This window comes from Macaca nemestrina, chromosome 10, assembly GCF_043159975.1.
Source record: "Macaca nemestrina isolate mMacNem1 chromosome 10, mMacNem.hap1, whole genome shotgun sequence".
Taxonomy (NCBI): Eukaryota; Metazoa; Chordata; class Mammalia; order Primates; family Cercopithecidae; genus Macaca; species Macaca nemestrina.
In genome coordinates this window covers 341,304-361,251 of record NC_092134.1, presented here as the reverse complement: position 1 = coordinate 361,251, position 19,948 = coordinate 341,304, and the positions used below count along the sequence as shown (strand labels likewise).

At 54.2% G+C, this 19,948-nt stretch overlaps 2 protein-coding genes across 7 annotated transcripts in view; one reads left to right on the top strand and one right to left on the bottom strand.

The window, feature by feature from the left end:
* The first annotated feature begins 588 nt into the window (after nucleotides 1–588).
* On the top strand, nucleotides 589–11,506 carry LOC105490568 (PGAM family member 5, mitochondrial serine/threonine protein phosphatase). 3 transcript variants are annotated; one of them, XM_071070730.1, is made up of 6 exons: nucleotides 589–796; nucleotides 4,836–5,014; nucleotides 6,936–7,061; nucleotides 7,207–7,295; nucleotides 7,476–7,606; nucleotides 9,020–11,506. In XM_071070730.1, the coding sequence occupies exons 1-6, from the start codon at nucleotides 606–608 to the stop codon at nucleotides 9,168–9,170; spliced, it is 867 nt and encodes a 288-aa protein (XP_070926831.1). In that variant the 5' UTR covers nucleotides 589–605; the 3' UTR covers nucleotides 9,171–11,506. The 3 variants fall into 3 exon arrangements, with proteins under 3 accessions (XP_070926831.1, XP_070926830.1, XP_011754625.1); XM_071070729.1 differs by having other exon boundaries at nucleotides 590–796; nucleotides 7,473–7,606; XM_011756323.3 differs by lacking the exon at nucleotides 589–796 and adding an exon at nucleotides 3,124–3,365 and having other exon boundaries at nucleotides 7,473–7,606.
* Nucleotides 11,507–14,847: 3,341 nt separating this feature from the next.
* Nucleotides 14,848–19,948, bottom strand: part of LOC105490571 (ankyrin repeat and LEM domain containing 2) — a 38,976-nt gene continuing 33,875 nt past the window's right edge. For all 4 annotated transcript variants that reach the window (XM_011756329.2, XM_011756330.2, XM_071070727.1 and 1 more), the window contains exons 11-13: nucleotides 17,966–18,560; nucleotides 16,488–16,619; nucleotides 14,848–15,162 (exon numbers count right to left, since the gene is read on the bottom strand). In XM_011756329.2, coding sequence (XP_011754631.2) covers nucleotides 14,961–15,162; nucleotides 16,488–16,619; nucleotides 17,966–18,560 — 929 coding nt within the window. In that variant the 3' untranslated portion in view covers nucleotides 14,848–14,960. The remainder of the gene's footprint in view (nucleotides 15,163–16,487; nucleotides 16,620–17,965; nucleotides 18,561–19,948) is intronic.

Here is a 19,948-nt window from a genome sequence, read left to right as displayed (position 1 = left end):
CTGGAAGGAAACCCAGGCTCTAACGAGGTTCCTCTGAGGACCCTGCTAAGCGAAATGCGCCGGCCACAGAGGGACTGTCCCGCAGGAGGCCGGGACCAGAAGTAACAGCCCGGCCGAACCTGAACGCACTTCACGCCGCTTGAACCGCACACGCAGGAACGGCGCCGGCGGAAAAATTTATTTCGGGTTCCGCCACCAAAAACGTATCCTTTAAACAAACCTGCCGCGGTTTCCCAACTCCCTTAAACCAGGGCCCCAAGTTCTCCTCCGAGTCTCCGCCCCGCACCCAGCCTCGAGCCTGGGCAGGCGCTTCCGGTGCGGAACCTTCTGGAAAGCACCGCACCGCCCTCCCGGCGTCTCCACAGCTCCGCCCGCACCTGCGCGCACCGGCGTTCGCGAGCACCAGTGACGGGACGGAAGAGTGACGGGGCAGGCGGCTCCGCGAAAACACCCCTTCGCTGAAGGCTGCCCAGCGCCCCGCCGCGCCCCAGGAGGCGGGACTTCCGTCCCCGCTTCCCGGAAGCGGCCTCCCGCGGAAGCGTGTCCCTCGCGGAGCGCCGTCGGGGCCGTGGGCGCCTGCGCGGGCCGGCGCGGGAGCGGGCGGCATGGCGTTCCGGCAGGCGCTGCAGCTGGCGGCCTGCGGGCTGGCAGGGGGCTCGGCCGCCGTGCTCTTCTCGGCCGTGGCGGTAGGGAAGCCGCGCGCGGGCGGGGACGCGGAGCCACGCCCGGCTGAGCCGCCGGCCTGGGCGGGGGGCGCGCGGCCGGGCCCCGGCGTCTGGGACCCCAACTGGGACAGGTGCGCGCGGGGCTGGTCGGGCCTGGGGTCGGGATGGGGGTCAGGGCCGGTGTTACCGTTGGGATCGGGATCGGGACCAGGTTCAAGGTTGCGATCGAGTCGGGATCTGGGGTCGCCGTCCGCTTCCCCCGGCGAAGGAACCGCCTTCCGGGGCCGCTCTGCGCTGAGGGTTCTGGGGGCGGCGGGCTCTTCCCGCCGGCTTCTGTGGGCCGAGCTCCGCCTCATCGTCGCCCTTCTCTCCGCCCCTGCGAGTCCGTCCTGGGTGCCGTCGCCGGAGCGCGGGCCGGGGCGAGGCTGGGGTGGAAGCCGGGCCTCCTCCAGGGGCGTTTGCAGGAGGGCGCCCGCCAGCCGCGTGCGGTTAAGGAGCGTTTGAAATATGGCCCGTGTGATTCCTGAAGGGAACGCTTAGTTTACGTCAATTTAAACTTAAGCAGGCCGGGCGCGGTGGCTCACGCCTGTGATCCCAGCACTTTGGGAGGCCGAAACGGGCGGATCACGAGGTCAGGAGATCGAGACCATCCTGGCTAACACGGTGAAACCCCGTCTCTACTAAAATACAAAAAAACTAGCCGGGTGCGGTGGCGGCGCCTGTAGTCCCAGCTACTCGGGAGGCTGAGGCAGGAGAATGGCGTGAACCCGGGAGGTGGAGCTTGCAGTGAGCCGAGATCGCGCCACTGCACTCCAGTCTGGGCCACAGAGCGAGACTCCGTCTCAAAAAAACAAAAACAAACAAACAAAAATAAATAAACTTAAGCAGGGCCGGGTGCAGTAGCTCACGCCTGTAATCCGGGCGTTTGGGAGGCCGAGGCCGGAGGATCGCTTGAGCCCAGGAAGTTGAAACCGGCCTGGGCAACATAGGAAGACCCCCATGTCTACAAAAATTACAAAATAAGTTAGCCGAGCGAGGTGGTGCGCGCATGTGGTCCCAGCTACTCGGGAGGCTGAGGCAGGAGGATCCCTTGAGTCCAGGGGTCCCAGGCTGCAGTGTGAGCCGAGATCCCGCCACTTCACTCTGGCCTAAGCAACAGAGCCTGTCTCAAAGGAAAAAAAAAAAAGTGCAGGTTTTTAACATTGGTTATGTGTTGAAATAGTATTTTTAGCATATTGAATTAAAAGTATGATCGAAATTCACCTGTTTCTTTTTAATGTTGCCGTTAGAAAATTTATAATTTTCACATGTTGCTGGCATTCTGTTTCTGTCGGCCAGGACTGCTCTCGAGGCAAGGATGGTTTGCCCAGTCCTAACTGCTCCTTATACTCAGTACTCTGAGAAAGGGGCACAGAATTATACTTACTACTGTGGTTGTGTTAAGTACTTTATATTACTTTTTTTTTCTTTTGTTAACCTTATTTCCTCTATTATTAGCATCATACACTAAGCGTGGTATATATATCAAAATTAATGAGCCGTAACCCATACATTATTACTAAGGTTCATGTTTCACTGAGATTTCCTCAGCTTTTACCTGCTGTTCTGTTCTAGGATCCCACATGACAAGCAATCTTCATGCCTCCTCAGGCACGTTTTGGTGGTGATAATTTCTCAGACTTGTTTCGATGATCATCACTGTTTGACGCATCCTGGTCAGGGGTTTTATAGAAGGTTCCTCAGTTGAGATTTGTCTGAAGATTTTCTCATGATTAGATGGGAGTTATATTCTTTTTCTTTCTTTTCTTCTTCTTTGTTTGAGATGGATTTTCGCTCTTGTTGCCCAGGCTGGAATGCAATGGCGCAATCTTGGCTCACTGCAACCTCCGCCTCCTGAGTTCAAGCGATGCTCCTGCCTCAGCCTCCCGAGTAGCTGGGACTACAGGCATGTACCACCACGCCATCTAATTTTATGTTTTTAGTAGAGACGGGGTTTCTCCATGTCGGTCAGGCTGGTCTTGAACTCCCGACCTCAGGTGATCCACCCACCTCGGCCTCTCAAAGTGCTGGGATTACAGGCATGAGCCACCATGCCCAGCCCATTAAATTCTTTTTTAAAAATCAGTAAAATATTCTGAATTTCTTAGGCCTTTTTAAGGAAAGAGATTAAGGTTAAAGAACTTGAAGTAGGTTGGGTGCAGTGGCTCACACCTGTAATCCCAGCACTTTTTGAGAGGCTGAGGCGGGCGGATCACTTGAGGTCAGGAGTTCGAGACCAGCCTGGCCAACATGGTGAAAGTCTGTGTTTACTAAAAATACAAAAAAATTAACCAGGCATGGTGGCACACACCTGTAGTCCCAGCTACTCAGGAGGCTGAGGCAGGAGAATCACTAGAACCCAGGAGGTGGAGGCTGCAGTGAGCCCAGATTGTGCCACTGCACTCCAGCCTGGGCGACAGAGGGAGACTCTGTCTCAAATAAAAAAACTTGAAGTAGAACCAGGAACTGAGCCCAGCCTTTCTCTTTTAAGCAGGTGTTCTGTATTTGCTTGCCATGTCTGGGGAGAAGTGAATTGGGCCTTGTGGGCTGGGAAAGACTCGTACAGACAGAAGGCATGAGCAACTACAGGAAGGTGCTAGAAGACAGTGTGTTTCCTCTTGAGTCTGGTGTCCATGCTGTAAAGTTCCAGAGCCTCATCTGGTGAAATCTCCCGCTTCTTCCTGGAGGTCTCATGCAGTGCACGGCTTCCTGTCTCTCTGCCTATAGCTCCCAAATATTTTCACCCTGACTCCCCCATACCTGCCAATTTGAGTCTTGGCCTGGTTTATGACAGGCCCCCAGGTCAGCGCAGCCCGAACAGAGCCCTTGAGTCACGACCTTACCCTTCCACAACTTCCTTTTCTGCCACTGCCTCTGAGTAAACACCAGCAGGTTCCACTTCTGCTCTTCCCAGCTCTGCCGTGTTGAACTTTTTTTGTTGCTGTTCAGACAGGGTCTTGCTCTGTTGCCCAGGCTGGAGCGCAGTGCACTGCAGTGGCGAGATCATGGCTCCCTCCCAGGCTCAAGTGATCCTCCCACCTCAGCCTCCTGAGCAGCTGGGACTACAGCTGCGGACCGCCTTGCCCAACTAACTTTTTAATTTAATATTTTTGTAGAGACGGGGCCCCCCTGTGTTGCCCAGGCTGGTCTTGAACTCCTGGGCTTCAGTGATCTGCCCACCCTGACCTCCCAAAATGCCGGGATCCGCTTTTTCAGATTCCAGCAGCTCCGGAACAGGACTTCATAATGGGAATGGTTTCTCCCTCACTGTCTGATAGTCACTATCCCATGTGGCTGCTGAGTGTTTGTTTATTTGCTGAGGTGGAGTCTCGCTATGTCGCCCAGGCTGGAGTGCAGTGGTGCAATCTCAGCTCTTTGCACCCTCCGCCTCCCGGGTTCAAGCGATTCTCCTGCCTCAGCCTCCCAAGTAGCTGGGATTTCAGGTCTGTGCCACCAAGCCCGGCTGATTTTTTCCATTTTTAGTAGAGATGGGATTTCACCATGTTGGCCAGGCTAGTCTCGAACTCCTGACCTCAGTTGATCTGCCCGCCTCAGCCTCCCAAATCCTGGGATTACAGGTGTAAGCCACTGCACCCGGTCCTGAGGGTCTAAAATGTGTTTAGTATGACTGAGGACATGATGTTTTAATTTTATTTAATTTTGCTTAAATTTTTAATTGAAACATCCTCATAGCTGGTGGCTGCTGTTGGGCATTGAAGTTCTAGGCTCTGTTGAAGCATCATGGTCAGGGAGGCTGTCCTGGTCCCGCGGACACTTTCCACCTGCCCACCCATAGCCGCTGTCCTCCTTCCTTTTCCATACCCACAGGTGCATTCTGGGTGGTCTGTTTCCTGCTGTTCACTGTCTGCCTCTCCTTATTAGAGAAGATGCACAGGGCTTTGCTTATCTGTTTTGCTTTCCAGCACATAACGCAAAACAGGCCTGGAACTAGCTTTGTGGGAGGGAGAGTAGCGGTATGCTCAGAGAGGCCTCCCCAGGGCTGTGTCGAGGTCCTTGTCTTCTCTCCATGCTCTTCCCAAATAGTCTGACAATCTGGAAATAACATCTTGTCAGAAAAACTTAAACTTGGGAACAGAGGTCACAAGGACCTATCTTGTATTTCAACATCAGGCGAGAACCGCTGTCTCTGATCAACCTGCGGAAGAGGAATGTGGAATCTGGGGAAGAAGAGCTGGCGTCCAAGCTGGACCACTACAAAGCCAAGGCCACACGGCACATCTTCCTCATCAGGCACTCCCAGTACCATGTGGATGGCTCCCTGGAGAAGGACCGCACTCTGACCCCGCTGGGTATGTGGCGAGTCAGACCCTCTGTGACTCCCTTGGGTGTGTGATGGGGTCAGACCCTCCGGGGACACCCTTGGGGAGGTGACGGGGTCAGACCCTCCAGGGACGCCCTTGGGGATGTGGCCAGGTGCATATCCTCTGCTGGTGCCTTGGTTACGTGATGCAGCTCCTCCGCAGACCCCCCCAGTCAGCTTTCTTGAAAGTGTTTGGGGCACTGGGTCTCCTGGGGCCCATGTCTGAGGCCATCACCCCTGAATCACACATTGACATTACCGGTAACTGTCCGCTGAACTTGGATAGAAGACAAGCTTTTAAAAATGTCTTTACCCTGGCCAGGCGCGGCGGCTCACACCTGTCATCCCAGCACTTTGGGAGGCCAAGGCAGGCGGATCACCCGAGGTCAGGAGTTCGAGACCAGCCTGGCCAACACAGCGAAACCTCGTCTCTACTAAACGTACAAAAATTAGCCAGGTGCGGTGGCAGGCACCCGTAATCCCAGCTACTCAGGAGGCTGAGGCAAGAGAATTGCTTGACCCTGGCAGGTGGAGGTTGCAGTGAGCCAAGATTGCACCACTGCACTCTAGCCTAGGTGACAGAGCGAGACTCCGTCTCAAAAAAAAAAAGTCTTTACCTTTTAGCAAATGTTGGACCTATCTTGTTTGCATGAGACCAAATTCGGTGCATATCCTAGCAGGGGTTTTGTGCCTGCTCGACGCCTTGGAAAGCCGCATAGCTTGTGCGCTCAGCTGCTCACCTGGACCTGCTGCCAAAGACCCTTCTCTTCTGCACTCACAGGCCTACTGCCTGGCGTCTGCTTTTTTTTTTTTTTTTTTTTCCGGAGACAGAGTCCTGCTCTGTTGCCCAGGCTGGAGTGCAGATGTGATCATGGCCCACTGCATGGGTTCAAGCAATTCTGCTTCAGCCTCCCAAGTAGCTGGGATTACAGGTGCCCACCACCACAGGTGGCTTTTTTTTTTTTTTTTTTTTTTTTTTTTTGGTATTTTTAGTAGAGACAGCGTTTCACCATATTGGCCAGGCTGGCCTCAAACTCCTGACCTCGTGATCCGCCCGCCTTGGCCTCCCAAAGTGCTGGGATGACAGGTGTGAGCCACCATGCTCAGCCTGGCATCTGTCTCTCAATGCCCCGTTGAACAGGCAGTACTGAGCTACACGATCCCGCCTGTCCCCACTGGCAGACGCTGCATAGACAGCGCCCAGGAGGGTCCTTCCACCCTGTCCTTGTGTTCCTGTGCAGGTGGATCTGTAGGAGAGATGCCTAGAGAAGGAAATGGGGGGTAGGCTAAGGTAGAGTTTACACTTTGAAAAGTTCTTTAAATGGGATAGTGTCTGTTCATGCACATATTAAAAGTTCAAATGGTAAAAATGTGCAGGGCTGTCCTCCACAGATGCCTCCCTCAGCCCCCAGAACTGTCCCGGCTGCTTGTGTACAAAGAAAGTGGAGTGACAGACGCAGCTGTGGCTGCATCCAGTGGACTCGGCCTTCCCGAGGGCCTTTCCACCTGGATGCCAAAGCTCACAAGAGAAAAGGTGTCTGCACTGGTGTCCGGCCCCATGTAGCAGCTCGGGGTGTTTAGGTCCTGCTGTGTTGGCCTCCGTCATGGCGTGTGCCTGGTGGACCCTGAGGCTCAGGTTTTGGGCATAGTTCAGTGACGGTGACGAGGGGACTCAGAAACCACCGGCCACTGTCCGATTTCCTGCCGTTGATGGAATCGGATGCTTTTCTTTTTCCTGTATGGGGGTGAAGACAGCTGAGTGCCAGCCCCTCAGGCCCAAGCCTAGGGAGAGCAGGAGCCATGGGATGCACTTGCTGCCCGACGCGGGCTCCTGCTTGTGGGTGGAGGAGGGCGCGTTTGTGGGCGGAGGAGGGGGCGCGGGTGCGGCACTGAGGCGTTTCACCCTCCAGGTCGGGAGCAGGCTGAACTCACGGGGCTCCGCCTCGCAAGCTTGGGGTTGAAGTTTAATAAAATCGTCCATTCCTCTATGACACGCGCCATAGAGACCACTGATATCATCAGCCGGCACCTGCCAGGTAAGTGCTGGGTGCGGGGCCTCCACGCTTGCAGCAGTGGACGGCTCGCGGCAGGGCCCCGGCCTGAACTCCTGGCCACTGGGAAGTCACGGCATCTCCGCCGGCACGGCCGCCGCACCCAGGGCTTCACTGTGCTTCTCCCCAGGCGTCTGCAAAGTCAGCACAGACCTGCTGCGGGAAGGCGCCCCCATCGAGCCAGACCCGCCTGTGTCTCACTGGAAGCCAGAAGCTGTGGTAAAAACCTCCCCAGGGAGCAGCTGCGTCACCCCTGCCTTTCGTGGGCAAAGCGGCCCTGCGGGGCTCACCGTCCATCACGTGTCCGGCCGTCCCACGGGCTTCCCCGGGCAGCGATGGGGTCTGTCTGCCTTGCCCACGTACTTCCACACTGACTGTTCCTCACTCTGCCCCCAGCAGTATTACGAAGACGGAGCCCGGATCGAGGCCGCCTTCCGGAACTACATCCACCGTGCAGATGCCAGGCAGGAGGAGGACAGTTATGAGATCTTTATTTGTCACGCCAACGTCATCCGCTACATCGTATGCAGGTAGGCAGCCACCGTGCTGGTTGTGGCCAAAATAATTTCACACCTAGAGAAAAGCACTGTGCTGTTCCGGCCGGCGCCGCAGGGCAGCCCTGAGGCGGCTTGGGAAGCAGCCTGAGGGTGGCCATGCCACCCACGGAGACAGGGTGGTGGGTGGCTCAGAGGCGGTGATGGCAACACCAGGCTTTTCCATAAATGCGAATTGTGCCTAAGAAGTGCATGAAGATGCCACGGCGGATAGATCTCATCTCCGTTCTTCGCTTTCCCAGAAAGGGACCTGTTCCACTAACTGGCTGCTCCCTGCGTTTTTGTTTTAATTTTTATTTTATTTTTTTTTTTTTTGAGACGGAGTCTCGCTGTGTCTCCCAGGCTGGAGTGCAGTGGTGTGATCTCGGCTCACTGCAAGCTCCGCCTCCCGGGTTCACGCCATTCTCCCGCCTCAGCCTCCCAAGTAGCTGAGACTACAGGCGCCGCCACCTCGCCCGGCTAGTTTTTTGTATTTTTAGTAGAGACGGGGTTTCACCATGTTAGCCAGGATGGTCTCGATCTCCTGACCTCGTGATCCGCCCGCCTCGGCCTCCCAAAGTGCTGGGATTACAGGCTTGAGCCACCGCGCCCGGCCGCGTTTTTTTTTAATACGGGAAAAGCAGAAATTAAATTGTGTTTACTCGTAAGAAGTCAGCGTTTTTCTGATTTGTGCAAATCTTGAGTTGGGGTTGGGCCCCTGTCCTAAAGAGCGCAGGTCTCCAAGTGTGATGGCTCAATTCACGTCTATCCCAGCCAGATCTTCCCCGAGAAGCCCCGATTGAAGATAGGAGCAGCTCGGCTTATGTGTACCCAGCCCTGAGGCTGCTCTGAAACTTCTTACTGAGGGGCTCAGCCCCCGTTTGTAGAACAGAACCCCCCCGGCCCAGCCTCTTTTAAGGACAGAGCCCCCTGGCTCTAGTCCAGCCTAAGGACAGACCCCCCTGCCCCAGCCCGGCCCATTTTAAGAACATAGTCCCCTGGCTCTGGCCCAGCCTGTTTGTTTTTATTTATTTACTTATGTATTTATTGAGACGGAGTCTCGCCCTGTCGCCCAGGCTGGAGTGCAGTGGTGTGATCTCGGCTCGCTGCAAGCTCCGTCTCCCGGGTTCACGCCATTCTCCTTCCTCAGCCTCCCGAGTAGCTGGGACTACAGGCGTCCGCCACCACAGATGGCCAATTTTTTCTATTTTTAGTAGAGACGAGGTTTCACCGTGTTGGCCAGTATGGTCTCAATCTCTTGACCTCCTGATCTGCCCACCTCAGCCTCCCAAAGTGCTGGGGTTACAGGCGTAAGCCACCACACCCGGCCTAGCCCAGCCCAGCCTGTTTTAAGGACAGAGCCCCCGGCTCTAACGTGCTCTCTCTCTCTGTCTCCCCCTCTCTCCCCAGAGCGCTGCAGTTCCCTCCCGAAGGCTGGCTCCGGCTGTCCCTTAACAACGGCAGCATCACCCACCTGGTGATCCGACCCAATGGCCGAGTTGCGCTCAGGACCCTCGGGGACACGGGGTTCATGCCTCCCGACAAGATCACCCGGTCGTGAGGGCACCGCAGGGCTCTGGCCTCTCCTTCCCTCTGTCCTCCCTGCACAGGCCGCACGCGCTTACGTTTTGTTCCCGAGGAGACAGGTGGAAGTAGAAACCTACAATGCTGCATCTGGGGAGTGACTTGTGGCCAGGCTGAGAAGGGGAGAGTTGGGATCAGACAGCCTGACTTCTATACAGGGTTTCACACCTGACCAAGGAACCCCCAGGATGGCGTGGGGTTTAAGGTGAAGACCCCTCATGCAGAAGTCAGGCCTGTTGTGGGGACCTGAATGAGGCCTGACCCAGACCACCATGTTCGCACCGCAGCTGACCCGTGCCGAGGGTCCATGCTCCGTTGGCAAAGCCAGTCAGGCAGGAGGGTGACTGAGGCACACGGATGAGGAGGGCACCCAGGTTCTGTTCACAACTCACTTCACCTCATACATCCTTTTAATTTCTTAAAACCCTCTTGTCATTTAAATATTTGTCGATTAAAGATTTTCTGGATGGGCACAGTGGCTCACACCTGTATTCCCAGCTACTCGGGAGGCCAAGGTGGGAGGATCTCTTGAGCCCAGGAGTTTTAAGACCAGCCTGGACAAGGCAACATAGCGAGACCCTGTCTCTACTAAAAATACAAAAGTTAGCTGGGCATAGTGGTGGGCATCTATAGTCCCAGCTACTTGGGAGGCTGAGGTGGGTGGATCACTTGGGCCCAGGAGTTGGAGGCTGCAGTGAGCTGTGATTTGTGTCACTACCCTCCAGCCTGGGTAACCAAGGGAGACTTAAAGCAATTTTTTTTTTTTTTTGAAACGGAGTTTCACTCTTATTGCCCAAGCTGGAGTGCAGTGGCGGGATCCTGGCTCACTGCAACCTCTGGCCTCCTGGGTTCAAGTGATTCTCCTGCCTCAGCCTCCCAAGTAGCTGGGATTACAGGCGCCCGCCACCGCACCCGGCTAATTTTGTATTTTTAGTAGAGACGGGGTTTCACCACGTTGGCCAGGCTGGTCTCGAACTCCTGACCTCGTGATCCGCCCGCCTCGGCCTCCCAAAGTGCTGGGATTACAGGCGTGAGCTACCGCACCCGGCCAGGGATTAAAACATTTAAACGTGTTGTGTGTACCCAGATATTATGTTAATTTAGGAAAAACTAAAATTTCTATGAAGTGGTTGTGACTATTTTCTGTAGTTGATACAATTGGGATATCTGATCTATTTCTCTGTCTACTTTGGAAATGATTGCATAATAAAATTTTACTGTTTTTCTTAAAAGGACTAGTGACTGTGTTAAAAACAGGAAACTTCGGCCAGGCACGGTGGTTCAAACCTGTAATCCCAGCACTTTGGGAGGCCAAGGTGGGCAGATCACGAGGTGGAAGTTCAAGACCAGCCTGACCAACATGGTGAAACCCCGTCTCTACTAAAAATACAAAAATTAGCCAGGCGTGGCGGGCGCCTGTAATCCCAGCTACTCGGGAAGCTGAGGCAGGAGAATCGCTTGAACCCGGGAGGCAGAACTTGCAGGGAGCCGAGATCACGCCATTGCACTCCAGCCTGGGCAACACAGCGAGACACCATCTAAAAAGGAAAAAAAAGGAAACTTGTGCAGTGTGAGAAACGATGGTGCCACCAGAACCCTTTGCACAGGGTCCCGTCTCCCCATGGTTTTGACACCTCTGCCTGTGTCACACCAGCTGCCTGCTCAGAGGACTTCCGCCAGCAGCCTGGGCCCTCTCCGAATCCCTGACCAGGATGGCAAGACTGACCAGTGGCTGTGGAGACAACAGCCACAGCAACCAAACGCCATTGTCTAGAAACAGTTTGATAAGCCAGGGCTGCGCCGACTTCAAAAACAAATACCAGGCACGCTCACGCTTGACCTCAGGAGCAAGGCTCTCGCGGAAGGAGTCCGGGATGCTCTCAGTCAGCTGCACAGGTGCCCACGCCACAGTCCCAGGCGGGGCCTCTGGGGATGGGCGGCACTGCAGGGCTAAGCCTTTGTTTTGCTTGGGGCCCTGGCTCCTCTGTAAAGTGGGAAAGCTTGGAGGTGGGAGCGGGGCCAGCACGCCTGGCACCAAGGCGGTGCTCAGAGCAGGCACAGGGTTGCTGGGCGGAGAAGCTCATCGCAACGTGGAATGACCACACATCAGCTGGCCCTGACCCCCACCCAGCCCGCGGCTACTCCTGTCACTCACGTCACAGACCTGAGTCCCACCCACGTGACGATCTGGACAGACTCCCAGGTCTAAAGGGGGAAGTGGAAGGGGGACCGTGAGCAGTTTTCAGTGCATCACAAGAAACCAGTGACCCAGAAGTCTTCGAAATGCTTATGCAAAAAAAAAAAAAAACAAAACAAACAAACAAAAAACCCAAAAGGAAAGAAAACCTGATGCTGCTGCTTAAGTCAGATTTGAAGTCAAGGATTTTGAAAAGTTAAGCCACAAACTCAGTGTGACTCATTCTTTAAGAGCACACGGCAATGATAACCTGTATTGTTTTTCAAGTCTACAGCCCTTGGTATTCCCAGGCAGCCTCCAATCCAAGTCCTAACCAGGCCCTGCTTATCTGCCAAGATCAGAGAGACTGGATGTGTTCAGTGTAGTATGGCCATAGATGATTACCCAACTTTCTTGAATATGAAACTTTAAATAACTTTTAGTTTCTTTTTCTAGAGTAAATTCCCAGCAAACTTTTTTTTTTGAGACATAGTCTTGCTCTATCACCCAGGCTGGAGTGCAGTGCCATGATCTTGGCTCACTACAACCTCTGCTTTCCAGGCTCAAGCGATTCTTATGTCTCAGCCTCCCAAGTGGCTTGTTCTACAGGCGTGCATCACTGCACCTGGCTCATTTTTGCATTTTTAGTAGAGATGAGTTTCACTCTGCTGGCTAGACCGGTCTGGAGCTCCCTGGCCTCAGTGATCCGCCCACCTCGGCCTCCCAAAGCGCATGAGCCACTGTGCCTCGTAGACGTTTCCCTTCTAGAATACCTGCTGTTTAAGTGGTTCTTACTTGGCCTTTTCCAGTCTTCTGCATTTGGGACAGACGTAGATTAGCAAAGTGAGGACGGCTCCCGGTTTGGCTGGTTGCTGGTGGGGGTCTAATTTCTGAATGCTGGACTCAGGGCAGGCATGGCTGAGGAGAGGCAGGGAGGGGCAGGCAGGAGACTGGGGAGTGGGGGATCTGAAGACCCCAGGGATCTTCAGCGCACGAGTGTGCATGTTGTGAACGCCCGCACGGAGGGAGCCGTGTGAGGGGAAGGCTGGGGGCTTTGGACTGGGCCAGTTACAGGGGCCCAGTGACGTCAATGATGGATACTGTCCCCCGGTTGGGGACAGGCTGAAGACAGACTGAAGACTTCTCAAATGTTAGTAACAACACCCTCACTCTGGTCAAAGTGAAAACTGCACACAAGAAGCCTCAGTGAGACTGGTGGGAATGGCATGCCACCAAATGGCAGCCAGCTGCCAGGGACCGTCATGCCAACGTTTATCCCAAAGCCTTTTCTTGAGACAGCTGAGGAAGGAGCATTGGCAGGGCAATCTGCAGCTGGAGCAGTCACAGGGTTTCCAACCACGACAAGCAGACGCCTGCGCCCTGCATGCACGGCCAGGCCCCAACCAGGGTTCTGCCATCAGCCCTTCCTGGAAAAGCTCTGCAGGTTTCTGGAAACATCCAGACGACTCTGGAGGACCCAGCTGTGGTCCCTGCCATGGCGCCGCTGGCACGCCCACGGCTGGTATGCAGCACCATGGCTGCTTTTACCCCAGAAACGAGCAGCAGACTCCCCGGGCGCCTTCCTCACAGCTGCCACCAGGCTGAAGCAGGGCACTTTCCAACCAAAGCCACCACAGCAACCGTTAATGTCACCAAGGTTCCCACTGCCAAGAGCAACAAGAAAATCTGTGCTCCTTTAACGGACGCCAGAAAGTCTTTCACAACTTAGTCCAGAAAGGGGCCTAAAACCAGCAAGCGAATCTGAGGGCGCCCAGGCTGACAGCCGTGCCACCAAAACAGTGCCGTGTGCCTGGGCTCAGGTGAGGGATCTTTCCAGAAGCTTAGAATTATTACCACGTGGTTCTGAAGTAATGCATTTCATTAAGTGTTTTGTGAAGGACATAAAGCCCCCTGGGGGACACGAGAATGCCTTCGTTGGGTCTGGAATCGCCTCCCACAAACAAACGGAGAAACAGTCAAAGGCGGCCTAAGACCTGGGAAATCAGGAGCAGTGGCCTATATACAAAATCAGGGCCAAAATCTTTTACTTTCTATTTGAATTTACAACCATATACAGACAATATGGTAAGATTTTAGAGAAAACAGATCATCACTATGAATATCCATATTCTGATTTCTTTTGAGAACCAAGATGCCTTTTAAAATGCTGCTGCTTAGAAGAGCACGTGTTATCTGTCTGGTGTCTAGGTCTTGTCTGCTACAAAACAAACGAAGACACCCTGTGTAACAAAATCAGATTTTAACATTTAAATCTTGATTCCAATATTCCTCACCGATATCGTCATATGAAAGAAATAAGCCTTTTTTTTTTGAACAAAGTTTCAATTCAGAATTTTTACAAACAAAAACAATCTTGTATCTACTTACTATCACTATATTCTCAAAAAGCAAGTTCAGGAAATTTAAAAATGATTTTTATAAAAGGCACTGAAGTTAGCAAAAGCATTGGTGGGTTTTCATTTTGGATGAAACACTGGAAATGTTCAGAGTAACAACTGTGTGAGCAGGTGCCCGTAACACCCAGGAAGAAACCGACCTCCAGTTAGTACCTCCTGAGCACCTAGGCAGCTCCTCACACATTCTGACCACAGACCTTCATTCAAGCCAAGGTGAAGGCTACAATCAACACGGCAAGGAACCCAAATGGGACTTAAACCTCTGAACGCAACACTCTTTATAAAGGAGATCCCCACTGAAATGAGTTCCAAAATAAAGGGTAACTTTATCGTATAATCATTTATGCTCAAAAAAGCCTCAGAATAAACTTCAAAACAGAACAATTACAGATTGTATTACTGCTACACTGGCACCTGAACAAAGCAGGCAGTGAAGGCTCGCATGCTGAGGAAACAGGGAACACCTTGGCTCCACTGCTGCTGAGCTCTGCGTGGCTCCTGACACCGCTCCTACGGGCTGCAAGACTTCCCACAGAGAAAAGCTACTTTTATCTTCCGATCAGTAATTTAAATATTCCGAACAACCCAAATTATAACAGTTGCTGCGAGTCTGAGGCGCACTCCGGGCTCCCTGATCCCAGCCGTCCACCTCACTCTGTCTGAACCATGAGACCCACGAGCGAACTCACAGGGACTCTGCCAGCATCATGCCACCCCCTGCCCCAGCCCAGGAAAAGACAAGGCGACAAACAATTCATCTTGGTGAGCGCAGGCAGCGCGGGGACATCAGTGCTCACGCCTCCGCCAAGTCCTTCCTTGTCCACAGCGTTTGTTGGATGCTGTGGTGAGTACCTGGCTGCCTGCCTGCAACTGCCTCAGCACCCTTTCCTCTGCTACATTTCAGACCTAGAAATTGCCACCTAAAAAGTCCACCACTACCACATGGACATTTTCCAGAAAATTGGTATCTGAGTTTGCTTTCATTAACTTCTAACTTCCAAAATATCAGAAATCTAAGTTTTATATAAAACATTTAATCTAAAATTCTCACACCCTCAAAGTGAGGATTAATAATAATTTAATCAGAATATATTCCTTTGTGACAGTTTAGCAACAAACATATGATCCTTCCTTCTTTAAAACTGAAGAACCAACGGAGAGCCCAGTGCTAAGCCTACAGGGCGGCAAGCTCAGCCAGGCGCGCCATCCTGCGGAGCTGGTTCCCGTGTGCGGGGCTGTAGCGCCCAGGACTGCCTGGGCCCGGCTTTCCGGGGTTGCTCCCAGCTGCACTGTTTCTCCCCGGACTGTAGCTGTGAGGGCCACTGAGATCTGGCAGCCGAGACTTGAACTTTCCTTTCACCGCGGGACTGGGCCAACTGCGGAAAGCAAGAAAGAACTGTTAGCAGACGGGCAGGCCGGGAGATGAACAGCGAGAGTGGGAAAATAATGGCCCAGGACTCACGCACACGCGCCCGGGCAGAGAGGCACTGCTGAACCCTGGCACCGTGGGCACACACACCCGGGCAGAGAGGCACTGCTGAACCCTGGCCCCGTGGGCACACACGCCCGGGCAGAGAGGCACTGCTGAACCCTGGCACCGTGGGCACACACGCTCAGGGGGAGGAGAGGCACTGCTGAACCCTGGGACCGCGGGCACATGTGCCCGGGCAGAGGAGAGGCACTGCTGAACCCTGGCACCGTGGGCACACACGCCCGGGCAGAGGAGAGGCACTGCTGAACCCTGGCACCGTGGGCACACACGCCCGGGCAAAGGAGAGGCACTGCTGAACCCTGGCACCGTGGGCACACATGCTCGGGGGAGGAGAGGCACTGCTGAACCCTGGCACCAAGGGCACATGCACCCAGGCAGAGGAGAGGCACTGCTGAACCGTGGCACCTTGGGCACACACGCCCGGGCAAAGGAGAGGCACTGCTGAACCCTGGCACCGTGGGCACACACGCCCGGGCAGAGGAGAGGCACTGCTGAACCGTGGCACCGTGGGCACACACGCCCGGGCAGAGGAGAGGCACTGCTGAACCGTGGCACCGTGGGCACACACGCCCGGGCAGAGGAGAGGCACTGCTGAACCCTGGCACCGCGGGCCCATGGGCCCGGGCGAAGAGGAGGAGGAGAGGCACTGCTGAACCCTGGCACCGCGGGCACACACGCTCAGGGTGAGGAGAGGCACTGCTGAACCCTGGCACCGTGGGCACACGTGCCCGGGCAGAGAGGCACTGCTGAACCCTGGCACCGTGAGCACACACGCTCAGGGTGAGGAGAGGCACTGCTGAACCCTGGCACCATGGGCACACGCGCCCGGGCAGAGAGGCACTGCTGAACCCTGGCACCGCGGGCACATGCGCCCGGGCGGAGAAGAGGCACTGCTGAACCCTGGCACCAACTGGGAGAGTCAAGCTCATGGGGGTTTCCAGGAGAATCCTGTGTGATCTGAGTAGAAACCCTGCTGCTTCCACCCCTCTAGCCCTCAGCTTGTCAGCAGCTGACCCGTTCGGCTTTTCTACCCAACTGGAGATCTGTCCTGTGTGCAGAGCCACAACACCCAAACCCACAGCCTGGCTGACGGGCCTGCCGGCGTTAGGAAGAGCCACTGATACTTCCGCATGAACTGGAACTGGACCCTGCAGAAGCCAGCTTCCAACAGCTGCCCTGCGGATAACAGGCTGTCTGGGGCCCATGTACCTCTGTCTGTCCGAGGGTGAGTAGCACAGGACAGCAGTCTTCCATCTGTGCACGGCTGGGAACTGATGGGGGTCGACATCTGCACACTCAAGAGCAGCCAAAACATCCTGATCGAGTTTTGACGGCTCCTCTCTAGAAACCACAATACAAGAAGCAAAAACATCTTTGGTAAAAACATGAAGACCTCTAAAATAGCACTACTTTTTTTTTTTATTTTGAGACGGAGTCTCGCTCTGTTGCCCAGGCTGGAGTGCAGTGGCTCCATCTCGGCTCACTGCAAGCTCCGCCTCCCAGGTTTACACTATTCTCTGCCTCAGCCTCCCAAGTAATTGGGACTACAGGCGCCCGCCACCACCCCCGGCTAATTTTTTGTATTTTTAGTAGAGATAGAGTTTGGCCATCTTGGCCAGGCTGGTCTTGAACTCCTGACCTCATGATCCACCCACCACGGCCTCCTAAAGTGCTGGGATTACAGGCTACAGCCACCGCGCCCGGCCTCCACCACTGTTAAAATGCAGTTTTGCATATTTGCACCCTCAGTGCTCAGTACCAGAAGGTTAGGGACATTTATCCTGTTAGACTGAGACTGACCCCAAGATGGCTTTTCTTCCTAAAAGAATTTAATTCTTAGAAGAGATCATTCACACCAGTGGCAGGCACATCCCTAGCAAATAACAGCAAACACTAGGATCACCCACAGTCCAACCAGAAGAAGACCCAGAAAGAACGTCTAGAAGCTAGACTCAGAGACAGGAACTGAAAGCACATGGCGAGTCCACACGAAAGCTTGTGTGGGGGTCGGCGCGGTGGCTCCCGCCTGTAATCCCAGCACTTTGGAAGGCCGAGGCAGGTGGATCGCGGGGTCAGGAGTTCGAGACCAGCCTGGCCAACATGGCGAAACCCCGTCTCTACTAAAAATAGAAAAATCAGGCCGGGCGCGGTGGCTCAAGCCTGTAATCCCAGCACTTTGGGAGGCCAAGACGGGCGGATCACGAGGTCAGGAGATCGAGACCATCCTGGCTAACACAGTGAAACCCCGTCTCTACTAAAAAAATACAAAAAACTAGCCAGGCGAGGTGGCGGGCACCTGTAGTCCCAGCTACTCAGGAGGCTGAGGCAGAAGAATGGCGTAAACCCGGGAGGCGGAGCTTGCAGTGAGCCGAGATGCGGCCACTGCACTCCAGCCTGGGCGACAGAGCGAGACTCTGTCTCAAAAAAAAAAAAAAAAGAAAAAAAAGAAAAATCAGCCAGGCGCGGTGGCAGGCACCTGTAGTCCCAGCTACTCGGGAGGCTGAGGCAGGAGAATCACTTGAACCCAGGAGGTGGAGGTTACAGTGAACCGATATCACGCCACTGCACTCCAGCCTGGGCGACACAGCGAGACTCCATCTCAAAAACAGAAAGCAAGCAAGCGTGAGTGGGAAAGGAGCGGGTTCGGAAACAGCACCGCAGGCGTGCACAGGGCAACACAAGCCTACCCAAAAAGGAAAAGCCGCCTGGCCGGTTCCCTCGTGACCTCCAGCTGACCCTCGTGCCCGGGGCTGCTGGGACTCAAGGACATTTTAGCGATCCTGGCTGACATTTCGCTTTCCGTCCTCCTGCGGCCGGTCCCGAGTTGGTCTGTGGGAGGAGGAGGCTCTAACAAGTCTCTTTCTACTGCATCGATTCTTGAAGTCAGGATCTTATCTTTAGTTTTCGTATTTTCATCTGGTGTCTTAGAAACGCTACTTCCTACATTTTGCAAATTCAGTTTATCAAACTCAACAGTCAAATCCGAGACAGGTGGCAGATGGGCTTCCTCCCCACGGGGCGCCTTTGGTCTCTTGCCCACCAGGGTCCTGCTGTGACTCAGAGGATGGCAGAGCCCATTTCTGCTGCTGTGTGGACCGCCTGGCTCGGCGGCTTCTATGAGGTCTGCCTCCTGCTCCAAGGGGAAGATGCTACACCTCGCGTATCCAAAAGCACCAACTGTGGGCGGGCTGTTATTTCGAGCTGCATTTTGCCGATTTTTTATTTCTTCCAAGCTCATGTCATCTTCATCTAGAAACGCCCTCACAGAAATGGAGTTGCTGCCTGTGAGGAGGACAAGGAGCACTTCAGTGACAAGAATGACAGGAAGCCATGGAGCTGCTCCGCTCCGTCCGTGACCAACCGCCATGACCCCAGCAACCACAACTCTTACATTCAAATCCTACTCATCAGATTTCACAATGGAAAACCACCCACACGACTCCCCGGGAAAGGGCAAACAGGACCCTGCAGATGCAATCAGGCTGCTGGGCCAGGCGCGGAAGCTCACACCTGCAATCCCGGCATTCTGGGAGGCCACGGCAGGGGGGTCGCTGGACCCCAGGAGTTCAAGACTGCCTGGGCAACATAGCGAAACCCCGTTCTCTATAGAAAAATTAGCTGCCATGGTGGCACTCACCTGTAGTCTCAGCTATTTGGGAGGCTCGAGTGGGAGGATCGCTTGAGCCCAGGAGGTGGAGGCTGCAGTGGGCTGTGATGCCCCAGCCTGTGCCACAGAGTGAGACCCTACTTCAGGGAAGGAGGAAAAAAAAAAGCTGCCAGGCTGACTTCTTTTCTTTCAAAGGAAGGGAAATGAAAGGCCAAGAGCCGCCCAGGTGATGGGTGAGATGACTGCCCTGCACCCCCAGCTGCCCTCCAGCCCTCACTCCAGCTCTGATCTACTGCAACCCCAGGGGCTCCGAGTGTCACAGAGCCCCACAGGATCCCAGAAGATTGTGCAGAACAACTCCATGAAGCAGCACTGCTGCGCTTTAGCTGTGAAGACAACATGGAAGAGCTCCTGGGCGCAGCCCTGTCCGACAGGCAACAGAAATGTCCCATTTGGTGTTCACGATGACGACCCTGGCCACAAGGGGGTCCAGAACACTTGAACTGTGGCTCGTGCTCCTTAGGAATGAGTCAACTTTATGTAATAGTTATTAATTAAAATGTACATAGTCCCAAGACAACACAGGAAGTGAGGCCACTTCATAGAAGGGAGTTCTGTGCCACCGTCAGCTACAGCACAGCAAGGTCAGATTTCAGTGCTTCCCGTATAACCACTGCACTGACTTCCCTCTAGTTCTATGGTTGAGAGTCACAGGTGACTTTCCAAGATTCATTGCTTCTTAGTTTAATGTATGTCAGTCATTTTCATTTTCTATCATTCCAGGGAGTTTGTTTTATAAATGAAGTGTCTTGTGGGCTAATGGCTCTATTCTGACCTTACACATTCACACTCACACACACACACACACACTCTCACACACACACACACTCACACACTCTCACACACACACACTCACACACACACACACACACACACTCACACACACACACGCTCTCACACACACACACACTCTCACACGCGCTCTCACACACACTCACACACTCTCACACTCACACACTCTCACACACTCTCTTTCACATGCACACTCACACACTCACACAGT

What these genes read in the sequence shown, in the direction of transcription:
- LOC105490568 (XM_071070729.1), top strand. Translation starts at nt 606, where the DNA reads ATGGCGTTCCGGCAGGCGCTGCAGCTGGCGGCCTGCGGGCTGGCAGGG. An exon ending in CCGCACTCTGACCCCGCTGG is followed by an intron (nt 5,015 to 6,935) that starts GTATGTGGCGAG and finishes TTCACCCTCCAG; the next exon opens with GTCGGGAGCAGGCTGAACTC. An exon ending in ATCCGCTACATCGTATGCAG is followed by an intron (nt 7,607 to 9,019) that starts GTAGGCAGCCAC and finishes CTCTCTCCCCAG; the next exon opens with AGCGCTGCAGTTCCCTCCCG.